This window comes from Protopterus annectens, chromosome 7.part0, assembly GCF_019279795.1.
Source record: "Protopterus annectens isolate FY-2018-M chromosome 7.part0, PAN1.0, whole genome shotgun sequence".
Classification (NCBI taxonomy): domain Eukaryota; kingdom Metazoa; phylum Chordata; order Ceratodontiformes; family Protopteridae; genus Protopterus; species Protopterus annectens.
Genome location: NC_056739.1, coordinates 1,360,825,323 through 1,360,843,081, shown reverse-complemented (window position 1 = coordinate 1,360,843,081; position 17,759 = coordinate 1,360,825,323). Strand labels below are relative to the sequence as shown.

The 17,759-nt window shown below is 44.1% G+C and overlaps 1 protein-coding gene across 5 annotated transcripts in view; it reads right to left on the bottom strand.

Moving 5' to 3' along the window:
- The window catches only part of ZFAND6 (zinc finger AN1-type containing 6), a 1,173,263-nt gene that overhangs the window by 878,908 nt on the left and 276,596 nt on the right, over positions 1-17,759 (bottom strand). For all 5 annotated transcript variants that reach the window (XM_044077967.1, XM_044077965.1, XM_044077969.1 and 2 more), the window contains exon 2: positions 15,645-15,810. In XM_044077967.1, the coding sequence (XP_043933902.1) occupies positions 15,645-15,795 (151 nt within the window). In that variant the 5' untranslated portion in view covers positions 15,796-15,810. The remainder of the gene's footprint in view (positions 1-15,644; positions 15,811-17,759) is intronic.

Below are 17,759 nucleotides of genomic sequence, written 5' to 3'. Positions count from 1 at the left end.
AGAAACGTCATCGGCAGCTTTGGACCTAGGTGGGCTGTCTCTGTCTTCATCTTTGTGTTTTTCCGGAATGTCAATAGTCGGATGGCTTACTGAAGACATACCTGGATAACTGAACCGAGTACCAAAATATTTAGAAGCATAAATATACCGACGCTGAATAGTCCGTTGCTTAAATAATGCCCAAAACCGACAGCGAGGTACGTCGTGGTCAGGGCCTAGGCAAGGAATAAAGTATGAATGGAAATCTTTATGCGGTATTTGCTTTCCACAAGAAATACAATTACTGCCTTTTACTGACCTCGGTTTAGAGCAAGAAAAAGTTTCCCCAACGGGGTACTTAGCTTTAGTTGAAGATTTTGGTTCTGAAACTCGAAAATGAAAATTTCAGGAGTCGGCCGACCAGCACTTGCAAACTGCTTCTGCTTTGGGCACCGCACGGCAAGAAAGACTGATTTAATGGGGTCAGCTGCATACTTTATACCCCTGACTACCTGAAGTCACGGAAGATGAGACAGCAACCAACGCAGGACCCAAGACTTTGATAATCAGGCTGACTGCGGGCTACTGCAAGCAGATAACCCAAATGTGATGACTGCAACAGTGAAATACGAAGAACATCAGCAAGTATTTTGGAATCAAGCCTGCTGTCACAGAATTCTGCCTCTTTAGCCATCACATGAAAGCCCACACTGTACATAGTATGGGAATTCTATAATGACAATGAATGACGCAGCTGGAGAGGAAGAGATGAATCAATTTTCCAGAGTGAAACTTCCAAAGCAGTAATATACAGCTTGCTACAGTGAAACCTTCCTTAAGACAAACCATTTAGAAGTAGTTAAAGAAATTCCCCAAGTACAGGATAGGGACAGAAGGCAGCACCGTAGTGTAGAGGAATAAAAAGCTCTGACTATGACACAGGAGACCCGGGTTTAATTTGCAGGTGTCTGAGGCAATGATATGGAAGGATGACAGTGGCTATCCTAGGAAGGGAAAAAGAAGGGAAGCACACACAGGGCACATGACACAGTTGGATTTCCCTGGCAGAGGCCAGGGAAACCACCGGGAAGTGCTGCTTGATGGTGGGTATGTCAACCCTTTGCAGAAGTGAGGAGTGGTTTGTCTCAGCCCAATCACCTACTGCAAAGTCTTACCCATGGGATGTTACTGGGGGGCACATGAAGGTGGGAAAATGGTGATAACGCTCCCAACAGTATGAAGGGGGCATGGGACTTCTTGCTCTCCTCATTATCCCCAGCACTTAAAAGAAGAAGTCTGGGGAAAGCCGGCAAATGAGGAGAGGCACTGGGTCCACTGATGGTCAGCTGCAGATGCCAAAAAGATAATAGTTCATACTGGCAGAGCAGCTTTACCGAGTGTTCATTGGATCTATTGTTAAGGAAAGTACACTTATTGCAGACTGCACTACCTTCTTCAGTACGATTTACTACAATACTACATCCTAATATTTAGTTAGAATTCAAAGTATCACAATTTCATTAGAGTGACGGTAAACTGTACAGATATAATTATCTTATAATTCCTGGACTCAAAAAGAATTTGGTATGTGAAAGGAAGACCCTGTCTTCTAATCTCGGTGACTTTTTTGAAAATGACAACAGTCACTGGATGGGAGCAAGTCAGTATCAACTGTTTGGATAGCATTATACTTAAATCTGAGACAGTCATCACAGCACGGGCTACATACACTGATAAACTTTCCTTGGAAAACCACACCTCTCTCTCTCTCTCATGAGCAAAAAATCCTATTTTGTACAACTTCTCATTTGTGCTATCTCCTCAGTTTCCTAAATTACAAGTCCCAATTGATTCCTCCATTATTAGGCTCATCACTGAATACAATGCACTTTCCACTCAAGCTCTGAAATTCTAGGACGCTCTTCCTACCCACCTGCAAGAATCCAAAAAAAGTCCAAATTTAGACTCCAGCCTAGTCCACATCACCACAAACAAGCACAATGCAGGTGCTTTCAGATGGGCCACGTATCTTAGCACACTAACTTACTCTACCCCATTGCATAACATGCTATGTCTACTCTTCTGCCCTTACTTCTAAAGCAATTCCCTCTCTTCTAAGTTACTCTCAGGTTAACTACAACCAAAAAAATGAACAGAAGGTTGTATCAATATGTATTCTACACTATCTACCATTTTTCTCGGTCCATATCGTTAGTTTTAAATACCTTCAGTTAAGCCACCATTATATATATAGTGAACATAAGAATTACTACACCAGTCTGTGCAATGCTGTCTATACCAAGCTGTTAATTTTTTTTGCATTACTTTTATGCTTCACATATGAATGATTGATCCAGTCTGTGGCTATACCACTCTGTGCAAGTCTTGTATTGCTTCTCTTGTACTCTCTCCACTAGTAATGTGATGTGCTCACCTGGGCTGTGCCCGAATTCGGTCGCTTGTGATCAGTACACTACAACACTAAATAAACAAAAATAAAAACAACACAACATAAAAATTCCCCCTTCAGCATGTACCTCACTAAAATAAATCAACTTGACCGACTAAAGTTTCTGCACCAAGAGATCTTTGGTGTTAGTACACTTAGCTAGTCTGATGGACCTAATGTCCCATTCTTATAGTATTGCACAGGCTTACCTTTCCACATTAGGAATAAACCTGCACTCTCTGAACACCTGCACAGCACAGATGGTAAAGCTACTGCTTTAGTGACCTAATCCTACACAGTCATGTCAACAGCACAAGATGCTGCTAGATGTACCAAACATAACATATACCCCAGCTTCTGGAATATGCTAACCATGCATATTAAATGGGAGTACTTTCCTAGCAACATTTAAAGCTAATGTGTGATTTGTTGAATCATCTCAAATTTTCATTTGGGATATGTGAGGAAATCTACTTAATGGGGCACGATGTTAATCTTCCCACCCATACTGGTTGACATAGCTCAGCTTCCGAATGGGCTCCTTAGCCATAAACTTGGTAAAAAACTACAAAGCTATACATCCATGCTACAGAAGTGGCATCCCTCAAAAAATCTCTCTCTCCCAGGCACAGTTTTAACCACTTTTGAAGACAATGAAGAGTCCTCAGTCTTTAATATATTTCATAAAACTAAGACAATCCCTGAAGAAAGAGTCATCTGGAGGGCAGCTATAAGGAGGGGAGGACATATGAATCCAAGAGTCCATTTCTCGGGTAGACCCCACCCAAAAGTCGAGCAATAACTGACCCAGATCTACCCACTCTGGAAGGCAACAAGCAAGCTGCAGGACAATGTCAATGCTGGCAATGAGCTAAAATACACAGCGTGTCATATCATAATATCTCAGAATACACTCCCATAAGGACAACGCCTATAAAATAAACTGTAAATCCTTATCCAATGCCTGGGCCATATCTGCCATCCCAAATGGCATATCAGGACCCAAAAACAGTCTCCTCAGCCCTCGTAAGGGAACTTTCCTGAGTGTGAGGAACACAGAAAAACAGATTTCCCCAGTATTAAAGAAGGCAATCAATCCTTCATAGGAGAACTGAAAAGGTGACTTATTGAGAGTAGGCTAAGTGTAGTCATGCTGTACTTGAATCTGGGAGATTAACTGCTAACAGCCAAGTACACCCTTCCAAAAACAACTGCCAGGGCTGTTTCTACCTCACTCCTCTCATCATTTTCTCAATGACAGTTACAAAACTCAGTTCTCGCCTAGTCAAAAGATGCACCTTGTAGGAGAAGGCTTTAACCTATGAATCTTCTTTGGATTCCATTATCTTCTTTAGTTGGTTAGGAAGTAGTTCACATTCATATGGATCCTTCTGTCAGTTTCTACACTGAACATCCTCACCAGATACCAGTTTCTTTGCAGTAATGTGGCACTCAAGCTTCTCTATATGCATCTGTTGCAAAGGGCTGGGCTGAAGCACTGGCACTTACAGCAATGCCTCATGTTGCACCCCCCCCCCCCAAAAAGGAAAAGACAGCACTGCTGTTTGTAGGTCCTTTGTAGTGAGCTGTAAACTAAAAGCAAATACTTCAAGGTTTGTACGTTTTAGGTAAAGAATGCTGGAACTTTTCTTGCCTGAAATTTTAGTAACAAGGTCCAAATTTGGGAATAGTAGAAAATAAATAGGGAAACCAAAAAGTACAGTTGTGTACACATACCATAAATGTAGATGTTCGAGTGTCTTCACTGTTGCAGTCATGACTATAGGGTTCTCCCCTGCCGGCAGGCAGTCCTCGGTCGGCCAGAATCCCAAAGTCTGGGTCCGGCGTCGGCTGTTCAGCCATGCTCCCTGACGTCAGAGCGCCAGGAGTACAAAGCTGACAGCCGACGCCATGTTCTCCAGTTTTTCTTGCCCCAGATGTCAGAAGTTCCAAAATGAGTAAGGTCCCATACCCTTTGCAAATGCACCTCAGAAGAAGGGTGAAAAAAGGAACCACACAAAAGAAAAAATAAGAAGGGACAGGAGGGAGGGAAACCCAGACTGCAACAGTGAAGACACTCGAACATCTACATTTATGGTAAGTGTACACAACTGTACTATGTTCATCGTGTTTCACTGTTGCAGTCATGACTATAGGGTAGAATCCCAAAGCAGAAAGAAAGGGAGGTGGTCATAAAGTAGAGGGGGCGGCTATAAGACCCTGCAAGACTGCAGAAGAAAAGCCTGCCCTAGACTTAGAGTAGAGAGGTAGATTGTAGTGCCTGGAAAAAGTATGCAATGAACTCCAAGTTGCAGCTTCCAAAATGTCTTTGGTAGGAACTCCGCTGAGGAAGGCAGCTGAAGTGGCAGCAGCTCTGGTAGAGTGAGTCCTTATACTCCCTGGGATTTGCTTTCCATGGTGTGAATAGCAAAATCTGATTCCATGAGCAATCCATTTAGAAATGGTCTGTTTTGAAACGGCTTTACCTTGGGAACTTGAAGCATAAGAAACAAGCAATTGCTCTGATTTCCTGATGCCCTTGGTTCTGTCCAGGTAAAAACGTAGTTGTCTGTGTACATCCAAGGAATGTAAGATCCTTTCCCCTTTATTTTGAGGAATGGGGAAAAAAGTTGGCAAGTGAATAGTTTGATTTAAAGCCACTTTGGAAACCACCTTAGGCATGAAAGTAGGATTAGTCCTTAAAGACACCCTGTCTTGATGAAAAATAATATAAGGTTCCACAGCCATAAGAGCTTGCAACTCTGAAACCCTCCTGGCAGAGGTCAGAGCTAACAGGATGGTTGTCTTCCAAGATAAAAACTTGATGTCAGATGTGGCAGCAGGCTCAAAAGGAGGTAAGGTGAGCTTTTCCAAAACATAGTTGAGATCCCAAGCAGGAATGGGAGGAGATCTAGGGGGCCTTACATTCTTAGTTCCTCTGAGAAATTGTCTCATGAGCTGGTGGGAAAAGATAGGAGGGTCTGTATTATAATGAGCAGAAATAGCAGAGGCATGTATCTTTATGGAAGAGAAAGAGAGACCCTTGTGTAAGAGGTCTGTCAGGTAAAGTAAAACCTGAGGAATGTTAGGAATAAGAGGATCAGAATCCTGAGCCTGCATCCAAGAACAAAATCTTTTCCATTTTTCTGCATAAGATTTTCTAGTGCTAGGACGTCTGGCTTCTAAAATGACATCCATAACCTGCTTGGGTAGGAGAGAATGAATCAAAGATCCTGGATTAACAAGGCTGCCAGGCTGAGAGATTTGACATGGGAGTGAAGAATCTGACCCTGGTGTTGGGACAGAAGATTTGGAGTCTGTGGTAAAACCCAGGGGGGCTCCAGACAAAGGTTTTTCAGTGTTGGGTACCAAAACTGTTGAGGCCAATTTGGGGCCAGCAAGATTATCATCTTGGGCTTGTCCTGCTTGATCTTTAATGATACCCATGGAAGAAGAGGAAGAGGTGGAAAGGCATATCCCGAGAGGTTTCTCCAACTGAATGATAGTGCATCCACTTTCCAAGCTTGATCGTGGAAAGTCCTGGTGCAAAAAATCTGTAGTTGATGATTGAGGTGGGATGCAAAGAGGTCTATGTGAGGACATCCCCAGACTGCTGTAATCATCTTGAATATTTCGGTGTCCAGCATCCACTCATGTGGATCCAAAAGGTTTCTGCTCAGACTGTCTGCCAGGAAGTTTTGCTTCCCTGGTAGAAACTGTGCTTGAAGGTCCAGATTGCAAGCTAGAGCTGTGTTCCAAAGATCCATGGCTAGTCTGCAAAGGGGATAGGAATAAGATCCCCCTTGCTTGTTTATGTACCACATAACTGTGGTGTTGTCTGTCCGTATCAGTAGTTGTCCCGGTTGTAGAAGATTCCTGAAGGCCAATAGAGCTTTCTGAACAGCTAACATTTCCTTTAAATTGATATGCAGGTGCTTCTGATCCTTTGTCCAAAGGCCCTGCAGACAGTTGCCCTGAAAATGGGCTCCCCATGCATAATCTGAGGCGTCCGTGGTTAGTAGCTGAGTGGCAGGAGGCAGACAGAAGGGTTTTCCTTTGTTTAGAGTACATGCCTTGGACCACCAAAGGAATTCCTTTTGAAGACAAGGCAGGACGGAGATCAGTATGTCTAAACTGTGGCAATGCTGAGACCATACACTTTATAGGTACCACTGTATTTTCCTCATATGTAGTCTTGCATATGGTACGAGAAGGATGCAGGAGGCCATGTAACCCAGAGCCTGCAGGAATCTCCTTGCAGATAGCTGAGTTGAAGTTGCCAAGGTTTTGAAAGTTGAAGCCAGCTGTAATTGTTTTTCGTATGTCAGAAATGCCATCTGGGTTGTTGTGTTTAGAGAAGCGCCCCCAAAACTTTTCTGTTGTGAGGGTGTCAAATTTGACTTTTTTATGTTTACAGTGAATCCCAGGAACTTGAGAAGATTCTGAACAAACTCTAGATGCTGGAGTAAGACTTCCTTGCTGTCTGCCTGAATAAGACAGTCGTCCAGATAAGGGTAAATGTGAATTCCCTTGAGGCTGCAATAAGCTACTACTGGAGCCAGGCATTTGGTGAAGACCCTGGGCGCAGTAGACAATCCAAAGGGCAGCGCAGAGAATTGATAGTGCCTCGATCCGGCCTTGAACCTGAGGTATTTTCTGCGTTCCTGTCTGATGGGAATGTGTAAATATGCCTCCTTTAAATCCAAAGTTACCATCCATGCATTTTTGGTCAGCATTGGAAGTAGCTGCTGTAGAGTAAGCATCTTGAAATTTGGTATCTGTATGAAAGTGTTCAGGACTGACAGAACCAGAATGGGTCTCCATGAATTTTGCTTCCTGGGGACTAGAAAGAGCCTTGAGTAAAAACCTTGTCCCATCTCTGAAAGTGGAACTAGTTCTATGGCTTTCATAGCCAAGAGAGCTTCCACCTGGTTTAACGCCTCTGACCATTGATGTTTTGGAAGATCTTGCCATCCGCTTGGCCTTGGTGGGGTATGAAAATGGAATTTGTAACCTCTTGAAACCACATCCAGAACCCACTTGTCTTGGGTTATAAGAGTCCAATTTAGGTGAAAAAGAGAAAGTTTTCCTCCGAGAGGGGCTGCCAGGCAAGAAGTTCCTGCAGCCCAACAGAGGGAGTCATTGAGTCTGTTTTCTATGAGCTTGCGACCTGTCTTCTCCTCCCCTAGGGGTGGAAGCAGTCCACTGTCTTGGTCTATAAGAGGCTTGCGTTTGAGGCCTACCTCGGGGGCGTCTGTATCTACCCCTCTGAGGCCTGTCTGAATTGGGAAAGGACCAATTTTTTGTAGGCCAATTCCTGCTAAATCTGGGTGGCTGTACTTGTAAGAAATCTTTAACTGTTTGCATTGACTTTGCCTTGTCCTCCATCTTTTTAATCACTTCAGCTTTAGATCCAAACAAAACATTATGCTGAACAGGAGCATCCAATAATTTAGCTTTTACTTGATCTGGCAAATTTTGTTCCTTTAACCATGCATGCCTTCTAATTACTGTGCCAGAGGCAGCAGCCCTACAAGAAGCCTCCAAGGCATCAAATCCACAGTGTAAACCATGCTTCCCAACTTGTTCAGTGGCATGCATTAAGTCATGTAGTTCCTTATCATCTGCACAGGCGGAAATGGAAGTTAGCTTTTGCTTTAAAACAGACAGGAGAAATTGCTGGTATTTCAGAATATGAAACTGACAGTTTAAAGCCCTAATAGATAAAGTGGCAGAAGTGTACACTTTTTTACCCCATCTTTCTAAAGATCTGGAATCCTTCTCAGTGGGAATGGGGTTTTTAGCAGAAACGGCCTTAACGCCTTTAGGACCCTGAGAAATGGTTTCAGGGTCAGCAGTAGGGTTCTTGTATAAAAACTGGTGGGAATCAGGAACCCTATAGTATCTGTCTGGCTTAACAGGAGCTGGAGGAAAAGAGTCAGGAGTTAAGTTAGCCTCCGACAAAGCATCATCCACAATATCCAAAATAGGAGGAATAGCCAGGGGTCTATGTTGGGGAAGAAGAAGAAAATCCCTTAGTCTTTTCTTAGATTCCGAATACTCCTGTCCTTCCCAGTGGAAATGTTCCCTCATTTCATGCAAAGTTTCCCAAAAGAGAAATCCTCAGGGGGAGAAGCTGAAGGAATGGATTCCTCAGCATCAGAATCCTCATAAGGAGGGAAAGAATATTCCTGGTCAGAAGAAGAAACAGAAGAAACATAAGCCTGATCAGAGGAGTCATAATAAACTTCCTGCCTTGGCCTTTTATCTGGAGGGGGATGTGAACCCCTAATCATAGTAAGTAAGTCCTCCGCCATCTTAAGTAACTGTTTCTGAGACTTGGGAGCCAGATCAGAAGAGGCCTGGGCTGCAGTCTTTGATTTGGAAGGAGTCTTTGCCTTTGTCTTTGCCTTTATAAGAAGCTGAGTAGGCCTGAAAACCCCTTCGGAAGCCGGTACCTGCACAGTGGCTCCGGACCCATCCGAAGGAGCATTGTCCGAAGGTCCTGCAACAGAAATATTCAAAGGCCTAGTTGGCTCCTCGTGGGAGTCCGTTTTGGCTATCGGTTCCGAAATGACCGACGACAGGGGCTGCAAAAGCGCCTCACTGACGACGGCCGAACCTGAAGCTGGCTCTGCTTGTGCGATATCGTCTGATTTGGACCTCGGAGGCCTGTCTTTGTCCTTGCGTCATTTGTGAACTCCAGTAGCCGGAACCGTATCCGACGACATTTTGTAATTAAAACGCCTACCGAAGTAATGAAAAGCAAAATCTTACCTTCGTTTAATAGTACGTTGATCGAATCTAGCACAAAACCGACAACTAGCTACGTCCTGGTCAGGGCCTAAGCAAGGAATACAGTAAGAATGAAAATCCTTATGAGGTATTTGCTTCCCACATGAAATACAATTATTAACTTTTTCTGACATCTGACTGGAGCAAGAAAAAAGTTTCCCCAACGGGGTACTTAGCTTTGAGTAGGAGAAGAAAGTCTTCGGACTGAAGTTTGTTTAGAAAAAACTGTCAGGAGTCAGCCGACCAGCACTTGCGAACTGCTATCACCGCACGGCAAGAAAGACTGGAGAAAGTACAGTTTTGTACCTACCATAAATGTAGAGGTCCGATAGATATGCAACTGCAGTCCTTACATATGGGTTGTCCTGCCTCAGGCAGCCGTCGGTCGGCCGGATTCCAAAGTCTGGGTCCGGCGTCGGCTGATGTCGCCTCCTCCCCGACGTCAGAGCGGCTGGGGTATAAAAGCATCAGCCGACGCCATCTTCCTCAGTGTTTCTTGCCCCAGATGCCAGATGCCCTTCAAGGAAGGCTAAATTTAGAACTGGATAAAAATTCCAGATAAACACAATAGCAATAAACAGATACACCATAACAGATATCCCCAGCTAAGTATAAAAGGAGGGAAGTGGACCCAATACACAGAGGAGTAGGAGGGAGGGAAAACCTGACTGCAGTTGCATATCTATCGGACATCTACATTTATGGTAGGTACAAAACTGTACTATGTCCTTCAAGAATGCAACTGCAGTCCTTACATATGGGTTGAATACCATAGCCAAGCTGGGGGTGGTAGGCTCTAAGATAAGGATGGTGTAGCTAAAATGCCCTGCAGGACTGCTGAAGCAAAGCCTGCTCGGGATCTGGAATATAAAGGCAGGTGGTAGTGCTTGGAAAATGTATGCACGGAGCTCCATGTAGCAGCTTCTAGAATGTCCTTTGTAGCCACCCCTCTTAGGAAGGCCGTGGAGGTGGCTGTAGCTCTGGTGGAGTGTGGCCTGATATTGGCTGGCACACCCTTTCCATGGAAAGAATAACAGAATCTGATGCAATGTCCAATCCATTTTGAAATTGTTTGTTTGGAAATTGCCTTTCCTTGCACTCCAGGAGCGTATGCTACAAATAGTTGGTCAGACTTTCTGTTGGCCTTTGTTCTGTCCAAGTAGTAGCGTAGTTGTCTGTGTATGTCCAAAGTGTGCAGCAGCTTTTCCCCTTTATTTTGAGGATTGGGGAAGAAGGTGGGCAGGTGAATTGCTTGATTTAGAGACACCACTTTTGGCATAAAAGAAGGATTGGTTCTTAAAGAAACCCTGTCCTGATGAAAAATGAGAAATCGAGGTACTGCCATGAGGGCCTGTATCTCCGAAACTCTTCTTGCTGAGGTAATTGCCAGCAGGAAAACTGTTTTCCAGGAAAGAAATTGCAATTCTGAAGATGCTGCTGGTTCAAAAGGAGGAAGAGTTCATTTTTCCAACATGAAGTTGAGGTCCCACGCAGGCACTGGTGGTTTTCTGGGAGGCTTGATATTCTTTATCCCTCTTAGGAATTGTCTTAGTAAAGGATGTGAAAACACAGGAGGATCAGTGTTGTATGATGCTGAAATTGCTGAAGCGTGTATTTTTATGGAAGAATAAGAAAGTCCATTATGCAGCATTTCTGCCAAGTATTCCAGTATCTGTGGGATGCTCATTACTGATGCATCCTGTCCCTTGTTGGTATTCCAGATGTTGAATCTCTTCCATTTGCCTGCATAAGTCTATCTGGTGGAAGGTCTGCGTGCTTCCAATAATATTTGTTGAACTTCCTTGGAAAGAGAGATATGGGTAGAAATCATGGAACCCTCCAGGCTGTCAGCTGCAGAGTTTGCAGGTTGGGATGAACCGTCCTGTAATTGTGCGGAGTCAAGAGTAGAGGCCATTGAGGCAGGGGCCACGGTTTGGTGCAAGTTATGCTCCTTAGTAATGGATACCAGTGCTGTCTTGGCCAATCTGGAGCTATTAAGATGCCTTTCGGTTGCTCTGCTTTGATCTTCAGTAACACCTTGGTCATTAATGGTAGAGGTGGGAATGCATAGATTGTTAGAGAGTTCCAGCTGAATGAGAGAGCATCTATTCTCCAGGCTTGTGGATGGTGTGTCTTCGAGCAGAACTTTTTCAGATGATGATTGAGGTGGAAGGCAAAGAGATCTATGTCCGGCCTCCCCCATGCATGAGTTATTTGAGCAAAAATTCTGGATGCAACATCCATTCGTGCGGATCCAGGATGTTTCTGCTTAGACTGTCCGCCAGAACATTGTCCCTGCCTGGAACAAACTGGGATTGCAGCTGTATGTTCAGTTTCAGGGACTTTTCCCAAAGAGTCATTGTTAGTCTGCAAAGGGGGTAAGAATGAGTACCTCCTTGCTTGTTTATGTACCACATAACAGTGGTGTTGTCTGTCTTTATTAGCAGATGGCCTTGTTGAAGATATTTTCCGAAGGCCTCGATTGCACGAATTACTGCTAACATCTCTTTTTGATTGATGTGAAGATGTACTTCCTGGGGGCGTCCATTGCCCTTGAATGCATCTGCCCTCCATGTGCGCCCCCCATCCATGGTCTGAGGCGTCCGTTGTAATGGTTTGGCTTGTTTGAGGTTTGTTGAAAGGCATACCTTTGTTTGACTGGCTTGCTTGGGCCCACCACAAAAATTCCCTTTTCAGACATGGGATGAGTGGGATAATTGCTTCTAAGTTGTGGCTGTGTTGAGACCATAGACTTTTTAGGTACCATTGCAGTTTTCTCATGTGTAATCTTGCCAGTGGAATCAGTAGAATGCAAGATGCCATAAAACCCAGGGCCTGCAGGATTTTCCTTGCAGTCATCTGGGTGAGATTTGAAGTCTTTTAAGTGTTCTTGCTTCTCTTCATTTTGTCTGTGTGTGTCTATCTATGTGTCTCTTTGTCTAGTTAAAATGAAAAATTATTTGTTGGATAATTTTGTTTTTGATTTTTGGTGTGTTGACTGTGTGTCCCAGTAATGTAATAGTGGTATTTTTTTTTTTCTTTTTTTGCTTGCTTGCTTGCGCTTGTATGAGGCAAATACAGGCAAAGAGGGTATATTTGTATCCTGTATCTGCAGAGTGCAATTACTGATGCCAGGCATTTAAGGGAATACTCTGAATCTGATGTAGATAAGCCAAAAGGCAATGCTGAGAATTGATAATGCTCTGACCCTGCAAGAAATCTGAGGTATCTTCTGCAACTGTGTCTGATTGGGACATGCAGGTATGCCTCTTTGAGGTCCAGAGTAACCAGCCAAGACCCCTTGCCCAGCATGGGAAGGAGTTGCTGTAGCGTCAGCATTTTGAATTTTGGTACAATGAGAAAAGTGTTTAGAGCGGACAAGTCCAGTATAGGTCTCCATTGCTTTTCTTTTCTTGGAACAAGGAACAGTCTTGAGTAAAATCCCTGGCCTTGTTCCAGAGGAGGAACCTTTTCTATTGCTTTGATTTTTATCAGCTTTGAAACTTGTTTGAATGCCTCTGCCTTTTGATTTTGTGGCAGGTTTGGCATGCCTTGTCTTGTTGGTAGAGTATGGAAGTGGAACCTGTAGCCTTGGTCTATTATGTCCAGAATCCATTTGTCCTTTGTTAAAATGTGCCAATTTTTTGAAAATAAGGATAATTTTCCGACTAAAGGTGCTTCTCTGAGCCTTGGTCGGCGGTGTCAAAGTCAAGTCATTGTGGTTGTCCCTGTGGAGCAGGGGATGTCCCTGCGCCACCTCTCTGACTAGTCGGTTGCCATTGGCGTCCTCTGTAGGAGCCTCTGTATTGCCCTCTTCCTCAGGTACGCCTGTTTTTTCCCCTTTGAAACTTGTCAGTGTCTGGAAAGGACCAATTCTTAGAAGGCCAATTCCTGCTGAACCTTGGTGGCTGAACCTGGAGGAAATCCTTGACTGTTTGCACTGATTTAGCCTTTTCCTCAATTGATTTCAACACATCCTGAGCATTAGCACCAAATAGCTTGTGTTTTTCCAGAGGTGCATCTAGAAGCTTTACTTTAACATGATCTGGCAATGCCTGTTCTTTCAACCATGCATGTCTACGAATGACTGCCCCTGTCATAGCTGCCCTACATGAAGCTTCCAATGCATCATAACCACACTGAAAAAAATGATTGCTAACCTGCTGAGTGTTATGGACCAAATCCTGCAAGGCCTTTCTATCTAAAGGCTCAGGAGAGGTTAACTTTTTCTGCAAATCATCCATCAAGAAATCCTGATACTGAAACATATGAAAAAGGCAATTAAGGGCTCTCATGGCAAGTGTGGTTGAGGTATAAACTTTTTTGCCCCACCTCTCCAGGGACCTAGCTTCCCTGTCTGAGGGCGAAGGATTTTTGGCCGTGGATGTGGCCACCCCTTTAGGCCCCTGGGAAATTGTTTCTAGATCAACAGAATGGGCCTTAAATAAATGTTTGTGAGTTTCAGGAACCCTGTAGTATCTGTCCGGCTTGACAGGTGCAGGGGGGAGAGAATCAGGAGAAGCACTCGAATCTGAGTACACATCATCCAGTACATCTAACACTGGAGGGATAGCTAAAGGCCTGTGTTGGGGAAGCTTAAGGAAGGTACGAAGCCGCTTCCTGGAGTCGGAGAATTCCTGACCTTGCCACTGAAAATGCTCTCTCATGGAGTGGAGAATTTCCCCAAAAGAAATATCCTCAGGAGGAGAGGCAGAAGGAATAGATTCCTCCACATCAGAATCCTCGTAGACCTGGAAGGACTCTTCCTGGGTATCTGAGTGATCAGAGTCACCAGAGGCTTCATCTGAAGAAAGGGTGTCTGTATGCTCAACCCTGGGCCTTTTGTCAGAAGGTGGCTGAGAACCTCTGTCAGGATGGGCCTGGGAGCCTCTGATTAAGGAAATTAAATCTGCAGCTAAAGTCATAATTTGTTTATCAGTAGAGGGCTGAGGCAAAGCTTTAGGAGGGTGAGACTTAGCCTGGCTGGCAGCCTTAGCACGTGTGTAGGCCTTGATAGACATAGGGGGCCTAGCTGCCCCACGTGCTGGAGTCACCTTGTCCACGGGTATGGTCTCAGGCAAATCCTGGGCTTCAGTTTCTGGGGGAAAATCAACAACCGGAACCGGCACCGGCGCAGGCTCCGGGGCCGGAGTGATCGGTAAAGTGGTGTCGTCAGTCCGGAGCGGTGGAACAACCGCCTCAGAAGAGACCGATGCACTCGCGGTAGTTTTTGGCGTGGTGTCGGTGGATGTCGTGGGCCGAGAATGTCGGTCCCGGTCTTTCCGTTTTTTGGAAATATGTGGTGTCGGTAGTTCCGACGGCATGATATAAGAGTATTTATCGCCAAAAAAGTCTTCAGCAAACTCTGCCCGGCGCCTGAGTGTACGCTTATTGAAGCAAGCACAGGCGGCACAGGCAGAGACGTCGTGGTCTGGGCCAAGGCAGGGGAGGCAGTAAGAATGGAAGTCCTTATGAGGTATTTGTTTACCACAAGACAAACAGTTATTAACTTTTTCAGTTTTTTCTGACATCGGCTGAGGCAAGAAAAGGTTCCCCAACGGGGTACTTAGCTTTTTGATGACTTCGGATACGTAAAACACAGGAGCTGACCGACCGGCACTTGCGAACTGCTTCTGCTTCGGGCACCGTGCGGCAAGAAAGACTGAGGAAGATGGCGTCGGCTGATGCTTTTATACCCCAGCCGCTCTGACGTCGGCTGTCAGCTTTGTACTCCTGGCGCTCTGACGTCAGGGAGCATGGCTGAACAGCCGACGCCGGACCCAGACTTTGGGATTCTGGCCGACCGAGGACTGCCTGCCGGCAGGGGAGAACCCTATAGTCATGACTGCAACAGTGAAACACGATGAACATCATCAGTGTTGCACTTTGGTCTAAAACATATCATTACAATGGGATGACAGGAGAGGAAGCAGAAGTCTGTAGAAATTTCAGAAAAGTACTCAGCAGGGAATACTGGAAAAGGAAATCCCAACAGATGTGCATTACAGTGCCCTCAAAGTTAGGTCTTGATTTCTTTGAGAACTGCAACAGTTCACTGTACATTCTACTTATAGTGGTGTATAAAAAAAGCATAGAATATAGAAACCTAAAACAAGAGCTAGATGATATGGTAGTAAAGACAATATTACAAAGCTGTCAATAGAAGCACAGCTTAATTCACAACACCAATGAACTGAACTGCTCACCACAAATGAGGAATTCATTCTTACACAATGCAACTGAGCAAGAAGCTACTTAAATGACCAAACACCCCAAGTCAGCTCTAAAAATGAGCACTTTTATCTAGTGGAACTTGCCTGGTCAACAAAATTACGTAAACTATTGTATCATTAAAACCACCAGAGGCACATTTACATTTCTATTAGTACTGTAACAGGAATTAAAAAATAAATAAAATTACCTGAAGGACTGACTCTTCCATTGTTGTTTTGCCTTTGTAAGTGTTCCTTATAGCAAACTGAACACATTCCATTTGTACGAGGATTTCCATAAAATCCACAACCAGTGGAACAAAGCATGGGAGCCTGAGAATGATTAGTTTCTTGAGCCATGTCCTTGCCACACACCTGTCAACACATTAATAGGTAACTCAAAATGTAACTGGGCACAAAATACCACTTGTCAATTCATTTTAATTATTTAACAAGAGTGTGGAAATGGACTAATTTGATTTTCTCTGTTTACAGCATTAACAGAGACAATACAGTACAGCTTATCAGACAATGGAATGAACTATGAATAAAAGCCACACTGTCAAAATGGTTGTCTCATTTCACAACTCCCACATGCATGCTAAAACACTACAAAAGTCAATCTGTGCTGCTACACCAAAGAGCACAGGATAACCCTTAAACAGTGAGCAACACCTCTAGAAACAAAAGTTATGTACTTACCATAATGACAGATCAGTTGGTCTCATTTTCATCCAGTTCAACATTTGGTTAGTCTGTTCCGAATGATCTGACCTCGGCACCCTCTGCACCTCGGCACCTTGGAATCCCAGACTAACTCCCCCCCTACCCAAAATTCTATTCTTCTGTCTGAATTACCACAGATAGAGCCTGACAATTATTCTACTTGTACAGAAAGCTATTTTGATACTAAAAAGGACTATAATGGAATGAAATAATTTACTAAGCATACTACTCTTGGAAAGGTGACCTTAGACGGGATCTTAGTCTAGGTCTGTCCGAGCACAAGAAGATTGTATATGACAGTTTGGAAGGGGAAGGAGGAAGTGATGTTAAACCAGAAGAAAATGAGAAAACATGGATCCATTATTGTGTTAAGTACATAACATTCACATCCAATGTCTATTTTCATCCTAATCAACATTTGGGACAGATTCCCAAGCTGCCTAAAATATCCTGGGTGGTCTTAAAGAAGGAAATTTATGAGAATGGCAGATACCAAAGGATGCATAAGCTCTAGATTGCACATCCAACTTGCAGTGAGACTTAAAGGTATGGACTGTTGAGCAAGCTGCTGCTGCACAGATGTAATGAACAGGAACTCTTTTCCTGAATGCCATCGAGGTAGCAACTGCTGTAGTGAATTGAGTCTTAGTTTATAAAAATCAAGGATGGTCTCTGCTCTCACATCCTAAGTAAATGCAGTTTGCCAATCACTTAAAGTGAAGTTTTTGGCATATGGTGTCCCAATTTAGTTTTGGAAAAGGAAACAAATAGCCAATTTGATTTTTGAGCATCTTTGGTGGGGTGCAAATAAAATCTAAAGTTGTCTATGAACATCTAATGTATGGAGCTTGAGTAATCTGGAAAAAATACTGGCAGGTCAACATACTGACTCAGATTTGCTTCAGATGAAACTTTTGGGAGAAAGGTAGGGTTCATTCTCAATGACACTATCTTTGAGGAAGATGAGTAAAGGTAGCATACATAAAAGTGCCTGTAATTTCGAAACCCGTACAGCAGAAGTAATAGCAATCGGGAAGAGAGTTTTCCAAGAAATAAACATGAAGTAAGTTGATGCTGCAGGCTCAAAGGGTTTCTAAGTTAATGGCTAAAGTAATCTGGAGCTTTGTCTGACAAACTGATTCAGTTGGCCAATACTGGCCTGAGATCCTCTCTCTTTGAGACTAAAAAGAGAGCTTGGAATGAACTCCAGATTTTAACTGGTCGGGGGGGGGGGGGGGGGGCTGTTGGAGAACTCTTTCTAGCAGCTTTGAAACTTCTGTTGCTGCAGACTGAACGACTGGAGTATCAGAAATCCTTGATCTTTTCTTTGGTGGATACAAAAAGGGTATGGTATAGCCTCTGGTGATTATCCTCAACACCCATGAATTGAAATAAAGATTTTCCAGGTTTGTGGGTGCAAGGTTAAGTGTCCCCTGATTGCCTCCAGAGTGGAGCAGCCAGGTAATCCTTCAGGGGTGCTAGTAGGGTTTCTCAGCGAAGGGACCATGGAAACCTCATTTCTGTGGCCTACCCCTGTCTCTGGGGAGATGTCCTGTTGCCTCCCACTCTGCCTCGGGGAAGGGGGGGTCCATCTCCAG